Source organism: Python bivittatus, unplaced genomic scaffold (genome assembly GCF_059951505.1).
Source record: "Python bivittatus isolate LINGU-HERP-01145 unplaced genomic scaffold, Pbiv_v1 ctg000330_np1212, whole genome shotgun sequence".
In the NCBI taxonomy this organism is placed as follows: domain Eukaryota; kingdom Metazoa; phylum Chordata; class Lepidosauria; order Squamata; family Pythonidae; genus Python; species Python bivittatus.
In genome coordinates this window covers 45,149,853-45,171,085 of record NW_028277058.1, presented here as the reverse complement: position 1 = coordinate 45,171,085, position 21,233 = coordinate 45,149,853, and the positions used below count along the sequence as shown (strand labels likewise).

General features: G+C 37.7%; 1 protein-coding gene across 3 annotated transcripts in view; it reads left to right on the top strand.

Moving 5' to 3' along the window:
* The window catches only part of BRAF (B-Raf proto-oncogene, serine/threonine kinase), a 76,549-nt gene that overhangs the window by 389 nt on the left and 54,927 nt on the right, over positions 1-21,233 (top strand). For all 3 annotated transcript variants that reach the window (XM_025169183.2, XM_025169184.2, XM_088141141.1), the window contains exons 2-3: positions 8,885-8,986; positions 18,088-18,351. In XM_025169183.2, the coding sequence (XP_025024951.1) occupies positions 8,885-8,986; positions 18,088-18,351 (366 nt within the window). The remainder of the gene's footprint in view (positions 1-8,884; positions 8,987-18,087; positions 18,352-21,233) is intronic.

Genomic DNA, 21,233 nt, shown 5'->3' with positions numbered 1-21,233 from the left:
GGCCGGGGAGCGGCAGTAGGAGGCGTAGCGAGTCGGGGCTGCCTGGGGAAGGATGTTGTCCGAAGCCCCGGCCGGCTCTCGAGGGCGACGGGACCAAAAGCAAAATACAAGGCGCCCGGAGATGCTTAGGGTGAAAGGGGTCGAGATCCAAGCTGCCCGTTTGGCCAGAGGAAAAAAGGCTTTCTGGCGTGATTTGCAGAACCTCCGTCGCAAGGGAAACTTGCCGCTGCGTGGAAATAGTCACCTGCTAATACAGCTTTCCCCGACCTAGTGCCTTCCCGTTTTATTGCACTGCAGTTTCCATTAGCTGTCTGCAGGATGACAGCGATGGTGGAAGCTGTCGTCCAGTTTTTCTGAACGAGGGCACTAAGTTGAGGAAGGCTGCACTAGTGCTGTCCCATTGAACTGTTGCTACAGGCACAGCTTAAGTGGGCCTTGGTAACCCTGGAAAACCTGATTGTGAAAACGCAATAGTGAAACTCTATAAAGTTTCATTCAGGGACTTCCCATCAAAATCTCCAGGCCTAGTAAATATTGCTGAATTGTTTCTTATACAGTAGAATACTGTATACAGTTCTCTGGATTTCTCTTCTCCAAGCCTCTTTTCTTCCCTCTGCATGATTCTTAGTAGTAATTGTCTGCCAAGGATAGATGTAACTGGAGCAACACTGTCAATAGCACTATCCTATCAATTCCCCACCTCTTTTCCCCACAAGTGCCAAAGTGATTTCTTTTGGCCCTAATTCATTGCCCTGAGCAGGCAAAAAAATGCAAGGAGAGAAGAAGAGATATCTGTTTGTGTTTTGTATAGCTGTCTATCTCAAATAAACAAGTGGGGGGAGGGGCTGTACTTCAACAATTTATGACATTAAAAGGAAGGTTGGACTGCTGCCTTTCTGAGTTAGAGGCATTAAAAGTTACTAGTAGATCGCATAAAATATTATTCATAAACAAGCATGTGCTCTCTGAATAGCACCTTTGCACTAATGGGGCATGCCTCTTGCATTTAGTTTCTTGTTGGCAGAGGATTCAGCAGTTTATTCTCAGCACCCAAAACTGGATTCAGTGCAAAAAATCTCTGGGATCCTTTGGGATGCTGTCCTTTTAAAGCTGGCTGGGGAATTCTGGGAGTTGAAGTTACATCTACAAGTTAAAGTTACATCTTAAAGTTGCCAAAGTTGAGAAACACTGTTTTAAAGTAAAAGTTAAAGGTTTTATTCATCTGAATATTTTCATTAACTAAGTAGAACTAACTATCTAGTTTTAAAATAACGTACTGGGGCAGGAATAAAGGAGGAATACTTTTAAATACATGTAAATGTGATTTGCTGAATTATTTTTAGGTAAAATTTACTTTTTGCATAACTGCTTAGCATGGATTTTCATTTTCAAATATGCATCAGTTATTTTTGTATTGTGCTGCAAATTGGATGGTCTCTGGAAAAAGCCAGTGTAGCTTTTGAATTATATGCAAAATATGATTGGCAAGAAATTAAGCTTAAATAGAAGGTTTTTTGAATGAATATTTCTCCATAGTTACTATACCTATAACTTCATTTCCTTAAGAATAACAGCAACCTCAAGATAAGGGTATAATAAAACAGTACAGTCTCTCTTTAGATGTGGTATAGTTTCATAGGAATTATTGCAGGGTTTTTTTTATATTTGATATTTTAAATGAAAATTTAATAACATAGTAATAACTCTGCTGGAATAGGCTAAAGATAATCTTCATCCAGCATTTTGTTTCTCACAGAAGCTAACTAGATTCTTCTGAGTTACTAACAAACAGCAGACAGACATCTCTCTCTTCTGCAACTAGTATTTGGAACCATGCTGCCGCTCAGGCCAGTGGTCCCATTGAATCTTCAAGGCTGATAGCTCTTAGTAGACCTGTCCTCCTTGAATTTATCCAATCTACTTTTAAAGCCATTCAGATGAGTGGTTATAAACACAGGTTAATTATGCACTGTGAGAAGTACTTTTTTTCTATTCAAAATATCGTCCTTTCAATTTCATTGGACCCCTGCTTATTGTTTTTTAAAAGAGGGAGAAAAATTTTCTCTCCATGCCACGTATGATTTTATACAATTCAACCATGTCTGCCCTCAGCTGTCTTTTCTCTACGCTAGAGCTCCAGACGTTCTAGATTTTTCTAGTAAGGAAGATATTTGAGTTACTTGATCATTTCAGTTGCTCTCTGCATTTTTTCCACTTCGTTATATTGTTTTTCAAAACTGTTCCATCGTTCTGTATATATGCATTACAATGTTGGTAGTTTTGTTTTCAGTTCCTTTCCTGATGAACCCTAGCATGGAATCTGCCCTTTCATAGTTGCTGCAAATTGATCAACATCTTTGTTGAGCTATCCAGTATGACATCAAGATCTTTTTCCTAGTTTTTAGATACAGTTCAGTACCCCAGAACATGAATTTGGAGGTTTGTGTCCCAATGTGCACCATTCTGCACTTCTATAAATTGAATCATGTTTGCTGTTTGACCATTTACCTAGTCTAAAGAGATCCTTCTGGAGCTCCTGATGATCATTTTGGTTGTAACTATCCTGAATAATTTAATATCATCTATAAACTAGCGCATTGCTTTCCCATCAGTCAAGATCATTTACAAACTAAAAAGCACTGAACTCAGCACAGATCCTTGAGAAACTCCGCTTCTTAATTCCCTCCTTTGAAAAAACTGCCTATTTCTTCCTGTCCCTTGCCTTTGTTTTAGCCAGTTAGAAATCCATAAAAGAACAAGTCATCTTATGTCATGAGTGCCAAGTTTACTGAACAGCCTTTGATGAGGAACTTTGGCAAAGACTTTCTGAAATTCCAAGTGCACAATGTTGACAGGATTGTCTGCATCTGTGCAGAATCACCTGCATTCTCAAAAAACTTTAGAAGCTGGTGAGACAAGATTTAGACTTGCAGACTCCATGCTGATTTCCTTAAGCAAGGCTTGTACCTCCATGTGCCTAGTGTGTTTGTTTTTTAATATTAAGCCAACAGGCATATGATTTCTCATGTTGGTTGGCTGAGGGAAACTATCCATTAACTTTGCTTTTAAAGATAAAATCTATTGACTAGTGTAGGGCTTGTTTTGGTAAAAGAATTTATAATTATCCATAAACATTTTCCATATGACCCTGTATCAGTAAGTTGCCTGTTATTTTGCCTTTCAGGAAAGTTCAGCTAATCTTTTGTTTTGAAGTTGTGGGTGGATTATTTGGATAGTGAATGAAGAGGCATTTCCTTGCATGTGATTCCAGTTGATTTTGCTTTTTCAGTTAAGGATTATGTGATATGTCTGTTTTTTGGCTTGATTAAACAATATAGTGATTAACAGTGAGCAATATGAAATACATGATTTGAAGAGGATACCTTGATTGGAGCCTAAAGAATGTTTGCATGTGTATTCTACGACTAGCCTGTGTAACTAAGGATTAATCTGCCTGAATGTACCACTGATGGAATGTTGTCTGCCTGGTGTTTGATAATCTACTTATTTATGTAGCCCCAATTTGTCAGCAAAACCAGGAGGCTTATCAAGTTTCCAGGACATTTCTATTGGTGGCTTTCATTTAGTTTGGTAGGTTGTGAATTGTGTATTGACGATGGTCTCCTTTTTGGAGCCTTTATTAAACAGAATACAGCTGGAAATGGATTATGCGCAGCCAGGCAGTTATTGAGGGGCCAAGAGCTTTCAATAAACTATGTCCTAGAATGAATTCCTTCCAGTTGACACCACCTGAAGAATGTCTAAACTGGGTTGTTAATTGAAAATTGCATAGCTTGCCAACTCATCTTGAAAGAGGTAGTATAGGATTATTCAGGGAACAAATATAAGGTTGCTATTTCATAATAAACCTGCCAAGCACATGATGGAACAGTACCTTTCCCCCCAAATTACTGCAACTATTGAGAGAAAACTGATTTACTGTTACAGTGCACCTGTTTATGCAACTATAATGGATAGAGCTAGTTCATGCCATTAAAAGTAAATGGCTAGTACTTAGCAATTCAAGTCTTCCTTTGTTTCAGTCTCTAAAAACTTAATTTTGTCCAGGATTCAAATCAGTTTTTGGAATTAAGAGGCTTCAGATATGGGATGATTATATAGATTCTGAACAATAATTAGAACCAAATGTGTATAAATATAAATGTTCTTTACCTCTTTCAGATTATTACTAAAACGTCATATTGTCTACTCTGAGTGTTTTAGATGGGGAGAAGTAAGTCAACTAATAATACAGTAAACTCTTGATTTAACTGGCCTTGTTTTATCAGACTTTGGATGTAATAAAAAAAATCTGTTGTACTATCTTGCGATCATGCCTTGTATACCTTTCTTATAAATGGTAACTTGTATGGAAATTTATTTATTTATTAGATTTGTATGCTGCCCATCTCCTCCAACGGGTGACTCTGGGCAGCTCACAATTAAAACCACCAACCCAAGCCATTAAAAAAAATACCATATAAATAATTAAAATTAATTAATCAATTAAAATCCAACTATAAAACAACCCTATACATAAATACTAAAAAACATACTGATTCAATGAAAATATTACACTTGTTTAGGGAAGGGCTTGTACTCACCTTGAAAAAAGCAGGTGTTTCTCAAGGACTGAGTAGCAGCAGTGGCTAAAAGTCCCCTTGCCCAGCGTGTATTTTTGTACCAGTTGTGTTGAGACTGGGCTTATTTTGTCATGATTTCTTCCACGTTTATTTTGGGGGTAAATATAACTTTAAATCTTATTGCCACCATCCTCAAATGTTGGAATTCTGTTCTTTTATACCATGTTGTCTTCTCTTTTTTTGCCTCCTGGTAGTGTTGTATCGGGGGGGCACATTATATTGTATTGCTCATTTATTTGATAACTATTTATAAACAATTAAAGTTTTAATAATAACGTTTGAACAAATAATATGGGATAGAAGTTGTTCCTGTTTAGAGATACAGAAACAACTTATTTACAGAAAGTTAGTTTACTTTTTCACAAAGGCCACTGATGTCTTGATCCTCTCCTCTCCTCTCCTCTGACAAATGTCAGCTGCTTCTTTTCAAGCCTTCTCTTTTTCTCCTAGCTTTATGCCCCAATTTCCTTATTAGGAAGTGTCCAGTTAACTCTTTACCTACTTTAGTAAAATGCAAGTAATCTAACATTTCATCACCAAGAGTACTTGGCATGGTCACACACACATTCTACAAAGACGATGGAAAGTACACCTGATGTAGAAAATAGTGGACAGAAATATTAAATCAGCTGTGTGGCAGAATGCTACGTTCACATATGCATGCTGGTTGTTCACCTATGATTCTTGGTCTGATAAATTTTTGATACTAAACATAGTACATAAGTGTGATGAATATAAAATACTGATGTCTGCCTCAATCTCAATGAGAGCAGGTTTTTAAAATGCAATGTTATGGGTACTGGAAAGTTTTATTGAAGAAAAACTAATACTGTATGTTGCAGTTAAGTGATTCTTTTCCTTGAAAATGATAAGATACTTATCCCAGTACATATTGTCACTATTTGCTCTTTATGCAGTTAGGTCTGCACATTATTTCATAGCAAATTTCATAGTGAATTTGGTTTCAAATATAAGTTTCTAATTCCTTACAGAGGAGGAATTTTTAAAAAAATATTCATCCTGTCATACAGGATCCTAAATGGTAAACTGTTTTTGTTTCTTGCAGCAGACTTGTTATGTATTACAAAAATCTTGAATCTTTAAGACACCATAGAAGTTGATTGTAAATTGATGACTATAGTGGAGGCAACAAATTTCCATTTTTAATACTTTATTTTCTGCTTCCAGTTGCTCTAACTCTACATGCTCAAATATTTATTCCAGGAATAAATTATGAATCATTAGTGAACTTATATGTGTGCCTTTACATTCATAGAAAGCATTATTTCTGGCTTTTTCTAAATGCCTTGCAATGTAAATGAATTGAAATGGAAGTTATAGCAAAATTCAAGCTAAATTATATTTATGTATGCTTATATACAGTGCAATTCATAACAGAATGAATTGCAGTGAAGAAAAATAACTATTGGAGTTTTGATCAAATTGCTGGCCACACATTTATGTAGGTTACTGTTTTAAGGGTTTCTTTGCTTCCCTAATTGCCTAGCATATGGAAAGAGTAATAAAAACATATGAATGAAAATGAACATGTTCTGTAGTCCATGCTTGCATAATTAATGGTTCAAGTACTTTTTTTTTCTTTTCCCGTAACAGCTGCTCCATTTTCTAGACACTCACATTTTCTTATAATGATACTGATGTTTTATTTAATGTAGATGTTGAAATAACTACTTACTAAGTTACCATAGTAAGGCTGTCACATGGCATATCCTTGCAAAAGAAGTGAGCAATACTAGTTATTGAGGTGAAAGGTAAGTGTTTACATTTTCAAACTATTATTGGGAAAAAAAACCCATAAAATTTTGTTTTACATATATTATGGATATATTAACAACTCTAAATGTGCAATTCTTAAAATCCATTATGCTTCTGACTGATAATCATGCTGGTTGAGAAAGATAGGAGTTGGACTCTTGCAAGTTCTAGAAAACTACAGGTTCTCCCACATTTGCTTTAGCTTGTAGCTATACTTCAGTAAGCCTTCATTTTCACCATTAAGTTCAGTATAACTGTGTGGTGATGTGAAGTATGGAGTCCTAGCTCCTCAGTTGTGATTTGAAAGGAAGAACAAAAAGTATTCACTGTACGTAGATTTCCAAGAAAGAATAAATATTAATCTCCTTAAAACAGTATTTTTGGTGGTTAGCCTCCTTTCCTTTCAGATGCAATCTAAGAAAAGAAGTCAAGGTGATAATAATGTGGCCCCTCCAGCCTGAAAATATTATTAATTTGAAGCCAGTTGCTGGTAAAACATCTGTTATTCAGAATTTAAACTGTAGTAAAAGCATTGGCCTATCATATATCACAAAGATCTGGCTGATAGAAAAGAAGGGAATTATTCTCTCCCAGGTCTGTCCTCCAGGCTATCTTGGGCTAGATTGGAATGCAAGGAGATGCAGTGGTTATGGTATATAGAGATTATGATCTGTACTTTTAAACCACTGGGACTGCTTTGGTAGCCTTGGTGAATGATTTATGCCAGTTACTAAACGGAGAGAGTGCAGACCTGCTAGTTCTCATGGACCTTTCAGCCTGTTCCATACCATTCTGGTCCTTCCTGTTAGGCCATGTCCACAGAGTGGTACTGGTAGATTATTAATTGACACCTAGAACATTGAGTGATGGTCTCTCAGAGAGTTCCATCTTATCCCTCATGCTCTTCAACATCTACATGAAACTGTTGGAGTTGTTTGTTTGATATGCAGTGTCATCAGTATGTTGATGACATCAGCTTTATTGTGTTTCCCATTCAGTTCCAGGGAAACAATTTGTCCCCTTCATTGCCTTAGCTCAATAATGTGTTGGAGAAGAGAGGACAAGATTAAGTTAAATCTGGATAATATGGAGGTGCTGTTGACGAATAGAAATTGAACTTGAAGATCAAGGAAGGGTTGTACTCCTGAAAAAGCAAGTTCTCAGTCTGGAAGTGCTCTTTAATTCTCAGCTGACACTAGAATCAAAATGATGGCTGTAGGAACTGTGGGGCTGCCATGAAAAGTATGTAAAAGTTATAGAGTATGCACTAGGCAACAGTTATGTTGCTAACCAGTCCAAGGTAGAGGGATCATATAATGCCTGTACAGAAAGATGTGTGCTGCTTGTCAGTGACCAGTCTTTCTGGTATAAGGAGAGGGCTGCCTTCTGCATTGCACTCAGATTACAGAAGGTATTCCGTCAGGAGTTATGTTTGAAGACCACTCTCAAGATTTTGAAAAATTGGAAAGGTTCTTACCTTTCCCCAGGTTTTTTAATAGTTAAAATAATTGACTTTAGTATGATATTTTCATTAATTTTCATCTGTATTTTTAAAACTGTTTTCTCTTTAAATAATTATTTATTTTTAGTTTTCACCAGAGCAGAAAGGTAGGATGTTATTCCAATAAATAAATAGGTTCTAGAGCTCTGTTCTCCACAATTTTAACAGATTGTTAAGTCTCTGTGGTGATTGTGCGAACATTCCGTGTACTTTTTTTTTTTGGCAGAAGCAAATACTTAAATTCTTAGGTGTTGTCTTTTGGCTAATTGTTACTGTTTTTACATGTATTCTATAAATAGCTTTCTGTACAATACCAAAGTAATAATCGTATCAATGCTGACAGAAGGATAGAAGTACATATGATAAGAGGGTTTACATTGCTTCTTACCATAACTTCTTTACAACATAGTTATAGATTTATCCATACTTTGGACCCTCAAATCTAGTTCTAGTCCTAATGATTACATGGACATATATGTACAATTTTCTTGGCAACAGGAAGGAAATCATTGGCCATAGCCTTCTTCTTGGTTCTTTTTTTAACTGTCATTGCAGCCTACAACCCTGGAATGCATTGGCAAATCCAGTAATTTATTTAGTTATTTATATTTCAAATTTGTCACCACCCATCTCACTGCAGACCAACTCTGGGCGGTTACTTGTACTCTTGGTCATCTGTGCCACACATTTGTAGTATGTGCTTTTATGAGTGTGTATTGGCTCTCACTCCCTGCCACTAAATATTTGCTGGATTCATTGTGCTATATAATTGAAGCTTGAAAGATAGATGAATTATTAAGTAGTTGTTTTAGGTTGCATTACATATGTAGTGACTATACATATGTGTACCCCATCATATCTAACAACGTTCGTAAGTGAATTGGCCATCAGTATATATTTGAGATATTAAGTTTAAAACTTTATACTTTACCTGGTACATTGAAATATTTCTTATTTTTTCTAGGTGTGGAATATCAAACAGATGATTAAGTTAACACAAGAACACATAGAAGCTCTGCTAGACAAGTTTGGAGGAGAACACAATCCACCCTCGATCTATTTGGAGGTAAGTATTGAATAATAATAATAATAATAATTATTATTATTATTATTATTATTATTATACAGTTTTTCTGCCTGTTAAAAGATTACAAAGTACCTATAGACTTATATAGTGTTTTTTAATTAAAAATGTAAGCTAGAGTCCTAAAGTCAAAGCAAGTGGGTATGCATGAGTAGTGAAGCGGAGACAAAGCCTAACAACAGTCTAAGATTCAGCAAGAGAATTCCAGGCACCAAAGGATATAAGAAAAGATTTGGATATTAATCAGGTTTGGATTAGTCTGAAACTGCAAGGCCAACTATCTCAGGGGCCATCTCTTTCCTACTGTCTGTGCTGAATTCTGGGCATTTACAGGCTTTGGGACAATTCTCATGCTAATTCTTCTTGTAAAATGGCACCCAGCTGTCCTACCGGGGGATTTTGGTGTTTGAAGTGAGAATGTAGAATGGATGAGGAAAGAAAAATAGGACAGAGGATGAAGGAAGTAAGAGTGGGATGGAGTAGAGTTAGAAGGAAGAAGAATAGCGAGAAAGTTAAATGGAATAAAATTTATAGGTGGCAGGTAGGATAATAAGAACAAGATTAAACATGGTGAGAAAAATAGGAGCTGGTGATTGATGTGACTTGGTGTTGGCATGGAGTTGTTCTTGCATGGCAGCAAAGAGTGACAAGGGAACAGATGTAGAAATAGTGGTTGCCTTTGGGCAGCATCTGTTGGGGACAACAAAATAATGCAGCAGCTGCTGTTTTTAACAGAATAGCTGCAACAGGGATTGTGAAGGTGGTCAGGCTGGAGAATGGGGTCCATGACTTGGAGAGCCTGTTGAAAACCAGTGACAGAGGCAGAACCTGGGTAGGAAGGCAAAGGTGGATGACACGGCAGACATGGGTAGCTTGGGATGGATATGAGAACAGTGGTGGTGTGCTAGCTGAAAGAGGCTCCTGCAAAGTTTCCTCAACGCTGATTTATAGGTGGTGCCTGGAGTCCATAAGCAGAACATTAAATTTGTTGGCTTAGAGGTCTGGTCAGAAGCAAAAGCAAACTGGGTACAATCTAATACCCTGAGTGAGAATTAATTCCTGAATTGCAAGAGTAGGGGAAAGAATTTCCATGTGAGAGGTGTGGAGGGTTTTTAAATGATTAAATTGAAGTTGCAGTTGTTGAAATTGAAGAAAGGTAATAGGTGTGTTATATGAGTGGGAACTCAGAGAATTGTTGGGTTTAGTGGGTTAAATAGAATAGCAAAGTTGGTCCACATACTGTGGTCTGAGAATTAAAATGATGCGTATACAAATTCAGGGAGATACAAGTGCAAGAGGCACAGGAATGGAGGGCCATATTGATTCAGTGAGGTACTGAAGAAAGTATGGCTGAGAGAACTAGGAGACCACCATGGTTTCAGGCTGCTGCTGGAATGCAGAATAAGATGGCATCCATCCATGATCTAACGTTGGATAAGTTTGCAGATCTTGTGTGTATTACTGAGATCTGGCTTCATAGCAATGGGGATGTGCCCTGTCATAGATTTGCCTTCCTGGGTTTCAGGTCCTGCAGCAGCCACAATGCTAAGATCTGGAGAAATGTTACTGTGATCATTCAGAAGACCTTAGCAGTGACCAGGAGCACAATTCTGGCAATAACTGGAAGTGAGTGTCTGTACATGAGGTTAAGCCAGGGCTTGGGCTGCTGCACATGTTCTGACCACTCTGCTACCTAGCAGTTACCGTTCAGAAGCTTTTAGACTTCCTTTCTGGGCTGATGCTGAGGTCACTGAAGCTTTTGGGGGGACTTCAACCTCCATACCTTAGAGATGGAGTTTGGATTGGCTTGAGAATTCATGGCTCCATGGGAACCATGGACTTGCCCTAGTAATTTCAGTTCCAGCTCACAAGGTGGATACGGACTAACTAATTTTTGCTCCAGAGCAGATGAAACTTGATTGGGATATGGGGGGTGTTAATTTTTGTCTTTTGCCATAGTCAGATCACTTTCTGGTCAGGCTGCAGATTGTGAGCATCCTGGACCTCTATGAGGGTAGTGGACCTATTAAGGTGATTTGCCTCAAAACCTTGATGGATGCTGAGCAATTTCTGATGGTCATTTCATTAATGTTAGATGTGCTTCTGACAGTCCTCCAAATCATGGTTTAAAGATCTAAAATGTGCATTCTTTCCTCCAATTAAATGTGGTTCCTGCATATTTAGCGCTTGGTGTTAACGCTATCATCTGAATTGGTAAACCATGATAGGACATATTTCAGACTCTGATTTTGGGTTCTGGTTTTGAAGATAAATTGCTGATGTGGACATTGCCTTTCAGCAAAAGCCATAGTTTTCTGCAAAGGAGAAAGAAGAGATGCCTGGAGCACCGTTGGCGGAAGATGAAGAGTGAATCCGAACGAGCATGAGTAAGAACTTATATTAGGGATTACACTGTGGCGATAAGGGCAGCGAAACATTCTTTTTTCTCTGCCCATATTGCATTTGCTGGTAGCTGCCTGGCAGCCCAGTTCAGGGAGACCCAGGTCCTGCTGAGGAGGAACAGGTCACAGGACCATTTGAGGGGCCACTGTGAGGAATATTCTTGCTATTTGGCAGATAAAGTCGCTCGGATTCACTCAGAGTTGGACTCCGACTGGATGGTGCCCGGGACAAGGCCTTGTGCGGTTATCTGGAGCAAGTTTTATTCTGTGACTCCCAAGGAAATGAACAGGAGTTTTCAGTCTGTCAGCTAAGCCACCTGCTTGTTAGATCCAGGTCCCTTCTGGATGGTTAAAGCCACTCCGGAGGTTACCTGTGGTTGGGTCCATGTGGTGATATCAGTTCCTTAGAGGGAGAGGGTGGTCACCTCAGCCTTGAAGGAGCCTGTGGTGCATCTTTGTAGAGAGGAAGGGAGATGTCCTTGACAGAAATATGCAACAACTGTTATCTAAGTGAAGAGAGCTGAAACATTCTTTAAGTCCTGGGAGGCAAGATATTATTCAGAAGAAGCTCAAGCAAATGCCTCCCTGATTCACTAGGACAGTGTTCTTGAAGTGTGGTCCAAGGAGCCCTGGGGGTCTCCCAAGATCCTCTCAGAGGTCCACAAAATCAAAATTATTTGCCAGATATTGAAGATATTTGCGAAAATTTTAAATGTCACTCTTCTCATTATTTTTTATTTGTTAAAAAAATATTGGTTTTTTTCATGAAAAATATTTATGCTAATATCTAATGGGTTTAATATTGTTATTTTTACATGATTCAATAAATAAATATTCTAAAATGCGTCAATTTTAATTTGTAATATGGTAGATATCGATAAATGTAACTCATACAAACAAAAGCTCTTTTGGGGTCCTCTATAATTTTTAAAAGTGAAAAGGATTCCTGAGACCAAAAAGTTTAAGAAACACTGCACTAAGGTATAAGAAGGTGGGGAGATTCCTGCTTGCAACAATCATGCTTGTAAGATTTTGTTATTATAGCCTATCTCAATAAAGTGTAGTTCTAGTCTTTGGTTTACTAATTTTCTGGTCTGGTCTACCTAATGGGGCTGACAGCCCTCTCCTTAAGAAGACACATCTGGACCCTACAGTCCTGTACAATTATCCAGTTTCCAAGCTTCCCTTTTTAGGGAAGGTGGTAGACAGGATGGTTCGGCTTCAGGTCCAGAAGACCCTGGAGGAAGTGGATTATTTGGACCCACATCAGTCAGATTTCAGGCTGGAATTTAGTACGGAGACAGCATTGGTTATGCTTGTTGATGACCTGGGGGGAGGGTGCATCCATCCTTGTGCTCCTTGATCTCTCACTGGCTTTTGATACCATTGACCATGGTATCCTTTTGGAAAGACTTCAGGAATAGGGGGTGAGATGCACCATTTTACAGTGGTTCTCCTTGTTTTTCTGTGGCCAGTTTCAGTTGGTGTTGACTGATGGGGAGAGATTGTGCCCATGGCCCCTCACATGTAAGTGCCACAGGGGTTAACGCTTTCTTATCTTCTGTTCAACATTTACCTGAAACTGCTGGGTGAGGTCATCCACCAGTTTTATGGCCAGGTGTCACCAATATATGGATGATATCCAGTTGTATATCTCAATCCTTTTCCAGCCAAGCATTGCCGTTGAACCCCTAGCCTCCTTGAGGCAATGCAGATCTGGATGGAGAGAATGGATGGGGCTCAGTCCTGACAAGACTGAGTGGCTATGTCTATTTGGGTCCTCGAATCAAGATGCATTCCATTATTGACTTTCAATGTGGGTGTGTCAGCCTTATGAGGTAGCCCAGACAGAAACACGACCAGATGAGCTAATTCTACTTTTTTGTAAGGTTACATTAACAGAATCTTCCAAGTCTGAAAGTACTTCTCTCTCCCTGTCCCCTTTGCAGCTGAAAAACTAGGGAGGGTCTCTTCTGAGGCTCTTGCCCCACCCACATTTCTGCTGCAGGCTAAGCTGCCCTTTATCTAACTGTTCCCTTGGTTGCATTTATTGCCCTGTCTCCCAAGGTCATTCCCACATACCAATACAGGATGCACTTCCACATTAAAGAGTTGTGTGCAATCTGGAGGTCCTCTTGAACTCTCTGTTCCTGCTCATAGATCAGGTGGCAGCTCTGGCCAAGAGCGCTTTTGCACAGGTACAGCTAGTGCACAAGTTGCACTATTCACCTCACAATTGGATTACTGTAATGTGCTCTATTTGGGGCTGCTCTTGAAGATCATCCAAAAGTTACAGCTAGTCCAGAATGTGGCAGTGTGGGCAGTGTTGGGGGCACCCCACTGCTTCATGAGCTGCACTGGTTACCAGTTTGCTTCTGGGTGGAATTCAGATTTATCACCTTTAAAGCCCTTCATGGCATAGGATCTGGCTATCTAAGGGACCGTCTATCTCCAGTTGTCTTTGCCTGTCAAGTAAGGTTGAGCAGGGTGTGCGTGCTCTGTGTCCCATCAGTTAAGGAATGTCATTTTGCAGGACCCAGGAAGCATGCCTGCTGTGTTGCAATTCCTGCACTCTGGAATGATCTTACCCCAGAGATTCATGTGGCTCCCACTCTAATGTAGTTGAAGAAATTATTGAAAATCTGGTTATTCTCCCCAGGTCTTGGGAATAGGGTGATTGTGGAACCTAGTTTGGTTTGGGTATTTCACTCTTCTGGTTGGTGTATTCTTTTATATGTTGGTTGTAAGCTGCCCAGAATAATGTAGGAGTTGGGCAGGGAAGGCGGGCAGGCAGGCAGGCAGGCAGGCAGGAAGGAAGGAAGGAAGGAAGGAAGGAAGGAAGGAAGGAAGGAAGGAAATGAGTTGTGTGAATTGGGAAAAGAGAATATTTGGGTTGGTAACTTACTCACAATCTTTCAGACAGTAGGGGATGAAAATTATCATTCATTTATCTGTTTAGCTGGGGTGTATGTTTGATTTGAATTCAAAATATTTTCTGAAAAAGAAATGCACTCAGTCACAAGTATGTATCCCCAAATATTTGTTTGTTTGCACAGGTAATACTTACCATTTATTTTATTAATTTGTTAGAAAGCTGAAAAAAAACCTAGGCTTTTTGTTGTGCAGTATACAATTCTGCATTGCAATTTTTATTGCATATCTCCTTGAGATTTTGCTTTTGTATTCTCATATTATATATGAATGGTAGATTTATCTTTTTTCCTAACAGAATTGGATTGCAGCTTGCCCCTATTCATATCACACATGTCTCCTGCATAACTCATGGACTTTGCAGTAAGGATCAATTGTCATTGACTTGGAAAGATTGCCATAAAATCTCTACACATCTCTGAATTGTTTATAACAGTCCCTCCTGGTGTCTGACAGTTGGTGACATAGCCCACGTTTCAGTCTCTTCATTCTAGCAAGGAGGGCATAGAAGAAGCTTTTGGATTTGAGGGAATTAATAGTGATATGTTGAAGAGTGGAATTAAAATGAATGCTACTAATACTAGTGCCCAAGAAAAATACTGATGCAGAAATCGTTATGTTAAAAAATGGTAAGGCTATAGATTACATGGAAACATGTCAAACTATAGATGTGTCTGCTTATGAAATGTGTGAATTATTTGTCTACTGTCTGTGTTAAAACTGTTTCTCTGCCTGACAGTTGGAAGAATACTATTATTCTTCCCCTGTACAAAAGGGGAATGAATGCAAAAACTACAGAGAGGCTAATTTTTTAAGCATGCCAGGGAAGATGTTCGGCAGTATCTCATTGAATGTGTAGAAAAAGTGACAATGATCTCTGTTTGGGAAACATGGTATAGATTTATGTCAGGCAGAAGATGTAAATGTTTGGCCTGCAAGTAGGTCATTGAGCATTGCATGCATGTAAGAAGAAAAGTTTATTGCAAAACCTAGCTGACTTAGAAAAAGTATATGATAAAACAAATAGGCTTGAAATATGGACCATTTTGCATAAATATGGAATAAATTTAGGAGTGAAGTTAGGATGGAAGTAAAGCATGCAAATGGAATGCTTAATAAATAGTAAATGGAATGCTTAGTTGAATGCATCAGTGCTGAGCAGAAAGTAAGACAAGGATTTATAAAGCTGGCAGTGACGTTTTATAAGTATGTTGGTTGGGAATATAACTGTGTGTCTGCTTTCACATGTAAACAATGCTGAGGTGTTGGCTGAAAGCCCAAATGATTTATATTGAATGTTGTATGATGTGACAAGGAATATGGACCTTAAAATAAATGTATCAAAAAACAAGGTAATGGTATTTGAAAGAGAAAATTGAGTTATACATAAATGGTGAAAAATTAGAGCATGTAGATGAATGTTTAGTAAAGATAAGTACGTTGATTTATTAATTCTCATATGCAAATACTTCTAGAAGGGTAGTGGGTTATATGTAGTGGGTAGTGAGAAAGATTTTTTACTAGAAGAAGTGAAAATGGTTGTATGTAAGAGTATGCTTCTGCCCATTTTATAATATGGAAGAGTATAGTACAAAAAACATAAAAGTAAGTTGAATATAGTGGAAATGGGTGAATTAAGAAATTGAACAGTTGAACAAAAAGATAGGGCAGGAAAGAATGGATGTTGAATAAATTTATATTAAATATGAATAACCAATATGAAATAAGTATGTTGAAGTAGTCTTACATACAGAGATAATGAATTAAGGTTGAATTACAAAATAAATACATGAAAGAAGGATGCGTGGGTTGAGAAGAATGGAAGTCCAAGAAACTTGAGGTTGGATGGATTTAATGAGATCTTCAAAAAGTGAGAAGTGAAAGTTTGAAAGAAAAACGGTAATGTATGAATCAGCATATATACTTTGGCTAATATGCAAGGTTGGAAAAGTATGGAGAAGTATAGTAACTGGTGCTGGTAGAAACTAAATGTAATTATAGAGTTCCTTTTCTCAAATCTGTGTTTAATTATTTTGCTCACTACTTTTCTCACTATTTTTCTGCACTTTTTATAATGTTGCTTAAAATAGTATGATATATAAATGTGTGTGTGTGTGTACGTAGATACATATGTACTATATTAGGGCTATATAAAACATTCTATACATGCTGTCCAGCGCATAAAACAGTTGGTTTAGGGTGATCCATGCCAAACATGCATGTTTCATATAATTTAGTCTATGTATGGAACAAAACGGGGCTATATTATTCTGGATATGGACAAGAATATTTGAGCGAGGAGAGCAGGAAAAAGCCAAGATTGAGGGGTTTACTTGATGGTGGTGTGTGCATATGATGATGAGGGAGTCAGTGAAAGATGAAGGGGAGGTGCTAGTTCCTTGTGTACCTGTTGTAACATTGGGGAATTCTTGTGTCACACTGGTGCCATAGAGTCCACCCCCTCTCCTTTCCTTTCATCATGTGGATATCAGCAGCTGTAGTGGCTAAGAGAAGTTGAGAAGGTGCTAACAGGTGGACTGCTGGGCTAAGCCATACTGCAGGCTGCATCTTCATTGTTTCTAAACGTTTGCCTTTATTCTGTTTAGAATTCTATACATATTACCTATTTTCCCCGGGACTCATTGTTTCTTTATTTAGCACTGAAGTTCTAGGCAAAGTAGTTTTCCAAGTATGTGTAATTATTTGCTAGATTGCACATTAATGTCACAATCCAGATTTTCCCTACTTGATACATTACATTTATATAGGACTATTGCCATTATGAGTCATTTGAGCTCATGTATTCTCTCCTACCCTCCATGCACCTAGCTTTCCAAGCAGATTGGAAGTTTCCAAACCATAATATGCTATTTGCAATTTCCAGTTGAAGGAGCATGTGATTATGAGGCTTGTTCTTATCCAGGCCGTTGTATATATCTGAGAAGCTTCTACCAATGATTTTATAGAAAACAAAGAAGGAAGCAATACAATGTCTACTTTGGGCAGAGAAGTCATTAAATAGGGGGCAAAAGGTGACTAGAAGTAATGACTTCTAACTCTTATTAACTCTTCTAGTCTTAGTCCAATTTTATAGTGCATATACATCACTTGGGGCAGAATAGAATTATAAAGGGTAAAATAAATTAATCCTCAGCAAATATCTGTACTGTATAATAGTAATGCAATTTTCAGATGTAGGAGAGGAGCTTAATCCTTCCTTTATCGCTGATTCTTTCCAGTGTTTCCTTCACCAACACATATTTCTCCAGATGGACCTATTTTCAGTCTCAAAGCCTGCTTGGGAGGGAGGGGGGACTTGGCTAGAGGTAAAAGATCCAAGGAAAAATTAGGAGATTGGGAAGGACTGAACAACTTCTTTTGTCCTTGAGGCATCTTCCTCCATCCTTGAATTAGTTTTATGTTGCCATATATAGTAATATATAATTCTGCATTGGAGAAAATGTATATCTGGGTAATTGGCTGAATTTCCCATTAAGTTTTAAATGTTATTGTGCCGCATGTGTGGATTGCATAGTACAGTCTTCTTCAGTCTGATGTGCAAGATACCAGGCAACTTTACTGTCATCACTTCAACAAAAATGGCCAATAAGTCTCATGGCTGGAGATAATGAGAATTGTGTTCCAGCACATATGGAGATGCCAAGTTGGGGAAGATTAATAATAGGTTTAGTAGTAGATTTGCAAATCAGTTTAGATCATTATTTAACAATTCTTTTTTTTTTCTTATAGGCATATGAGGAATACACCAGCAAGTTAGATGCATTGCAACAGAGAGAGCAACAATTGTTGGAATCAATGGGAAATGGAACTGATTTCTCTGTCTCCAGTTCTGCCTCAACAGAAACAGTTACATCATCATCATCTTCTAGTCTTTCTGTAGCACCTTCATCTCTCTCTGTTTATCAGAATCCTGTAGATTTATCACGGAGTAACCCTAAATCTCCTCAGAAGCCTACTGTTAGAGTTTTCCTACCCAACAAACAGAGGACTGTGGTAAGACCTGAACAGCTGTAAATGGCTGGAATACATTACTGGTGGTAGTTTGGCAAAATTTTGTGAAAATGGGTGTTATACAACTTCCATTCTGTAGAGTATATGTAATTTTTTTCATTTTTATTTATTCGTTTACTTATTATCAGCTATGGTGTTGTGTAGAATGACTGTATGTGACCCTACTCTTCATGTTCAGAGGATCAGAGTGTTAAGCTCTTGTCACACTCTGCTCTAGTTACACTGAGAAAAAAGATGTTAAGAAGGTTTCTTTGCATGCTTTCTTCCTCAATACCATCATACTTCCAATAGCTTGCCAGGTTGCTGGAAGATTATAAGATTAAATAAAGCCTCTCTGCCAGCAATTAAAAATTAAATATACTCCATTCCTGCAGCTATGATATGTATTATAATAAATATGTATGTTATTGCTGCAGAATTTGTGAGTCTCTGAAGAGTTCTGCAGACCCAATATGGCCCACTGATCCAAAAAAGCTACAAACCCCAACATATGGGATTACAGTATTTTTTAGGGAGTAGAGCCTGACCATGGATGACCTTAAGCAGAACAACAGAGAGCAGCTCATGCTGCCTGAGGAGTAAGGGGTTGTAACTGGGGTTACTATGTTGAACTATTAAATGGGAAATGGTTTTGATACATGGCAGTGACACCATGCCCAGTGATAATCTTATCACCCTTTCTAATAATTTCTTGCGCATATTTAGGCTTATTGTTACCAAGGAGACCATAAAGGCTAGGAACAAGGGAAAGGACTTAGATTGTGGTTTCTGTCCTCAATAGGAAGAGAAGGAAGGACAGGCTATACTGAAAATATGAGATGAGAGGATCTGAAACAGGAATTACCAGGAGTACATATAATTAAAGGGGGTGGATATAGAACAGTGCCATTTTAGGAATGAGAAAAATTAAGTGTAACAGCACTAAATAGAATGGGGTTGCAAAAGAAATATTAAATGCAAAGGCAATTCGAAACTCAAATTTCGATGCAATGTAGTCTAGAAGAAGTGAGAGCCTTTTACCTCTGGTTCATTTCAGTAGAAGAGTTCAGCACATGCTTAACTCTTTCCATGAAACCAGAATAATTTGGCAGTACTTAACAGTACTGCAATTCTGTATGTGTTTATTCAAATGTAAGCATCCACCAAGTTTAGTGAGATTGAATTTTATTTAATTTTATTTATTTATTTATTTATCATATTTATATAGCTGCCCATCTCACACAAGGTGACTCTGGGTGGCGTACAACAATTAAATTTCAGATATACAGTACAATTTGGATTGGATTTGTATCTGTTGGATTTAATCCTCAGTTGTTTAGTCCCCTATGATAGTTTTTAATATTTCTCATTTAATATCATGTGCACATTGTTAAAATTTGCTCAATTTTTTGGGAGTAGATATAATGCTATATTTTACAATAAAAAGGGTGGGGTTGCGACTCCGTAATGACTTAACATGGTTTTTAAAATGGTTTTAAAATATCACATTACATTAAAAGGGAGACTAAGAAAATTATAGAGTGGTTTGCTGTATAACTTTTTTTTTTTTTTTTTTACATCAAACATCTAGGTAGCTAGGACTATCTGGAATACCAATCTAGTGAAGCAAAACTGTCTCCAGTCTTTGGGAATTATGCTCCAATCTTCCTTAGTGCTGAGAATTGACCAGGCATCTCCCATACACTTCACATTTTGTCTTTTCAATCTTAAAGAGTCATATTTTTATTGCTTAAAAGCCAAAGCTGAGATTCTCCTTTTAGGATTCAGAACTTCTGAAAATGACAGGACAGTTCTCAAAAATCTGAAATATTTTCAGCTTTGATGTGTATTCTTTGTGATGCAACAGTTGTTTTTCCAGATTATAGTTTGTTTCTTCTCACTACTAGAGTTTCTAAAATAAAAGCTGAGGAGGAAAGATGTGCCAAAAGAAATTAGTAAGGAGGGTGTTTTGCAGTTGCACTGCCCAAGCACTGAACATTTCCCTGAGCACTAGAAAGTATACAGCACTCGTCTATGCAGCATCCTGTTAGTACAGTGTTCTGTAATACTCTGCATATACCTCTGCTATTCCCAAGGCAGGATTCTTCTCTTGTCTTAAGATATGTAAAACATTTTCTTTGCTCACATCCCCAGCAGTTTCCTGCTAACAGAAACTAAACAGTTTTTTTAATACAAAGTGGCAAATACCTGTTCACAACAAAACTCTGCAAAGTTTTCAAATTAACACATCTCCTCCTGCCTTTATTTTGTCTCATGATTTCAGCCAAAGCCATGAACATATGTATAACCTGGCATCTAAACACAAGTATGTTTCTTTTTCTCAAGAAGAACATTCTTATTTAGTCCTTAATTCCATTCAGAATCACCCAGCTGTTTTTCTCTGAATAAATAAAATAGCTTCAGAGCAAAAAAATGTAAATAGAAGGTGATAAGAATGACAGTGTTTTTTGTTTTTGTTTTTGCAAAAGGGGTTGCAGGATGATGGTTTCTGGTTATTTTGTGTCCCAGCAGAACTGAAGAAAAAGGTTAGGTATTATAAGGACTATTAATATGTTTTAATGTTATACATAAAAAGGAAAGAAGTGGATACAAGTCACTTAAAAGGTTTGTATTAAATGTCAGCCATGTTATTTGATGTGTACTACAGGAATATTTAAAAATTTTGGAAAATGTATGTTTAATTATAATAATACTGATTGGCAATAATTATCTTTTGGGATTGTTTGTAAGCCATCTTATTACTTCAGGAAGCATTCCAAGGAGTTCACAAAACTCTGTTGAGGTTTGGCACATTCTCAGAGAAGTTTTTCAAGGTCTTTTAGCCATGACAGAGTGATTTTGATTCTTTATATTCAGAACCAGTA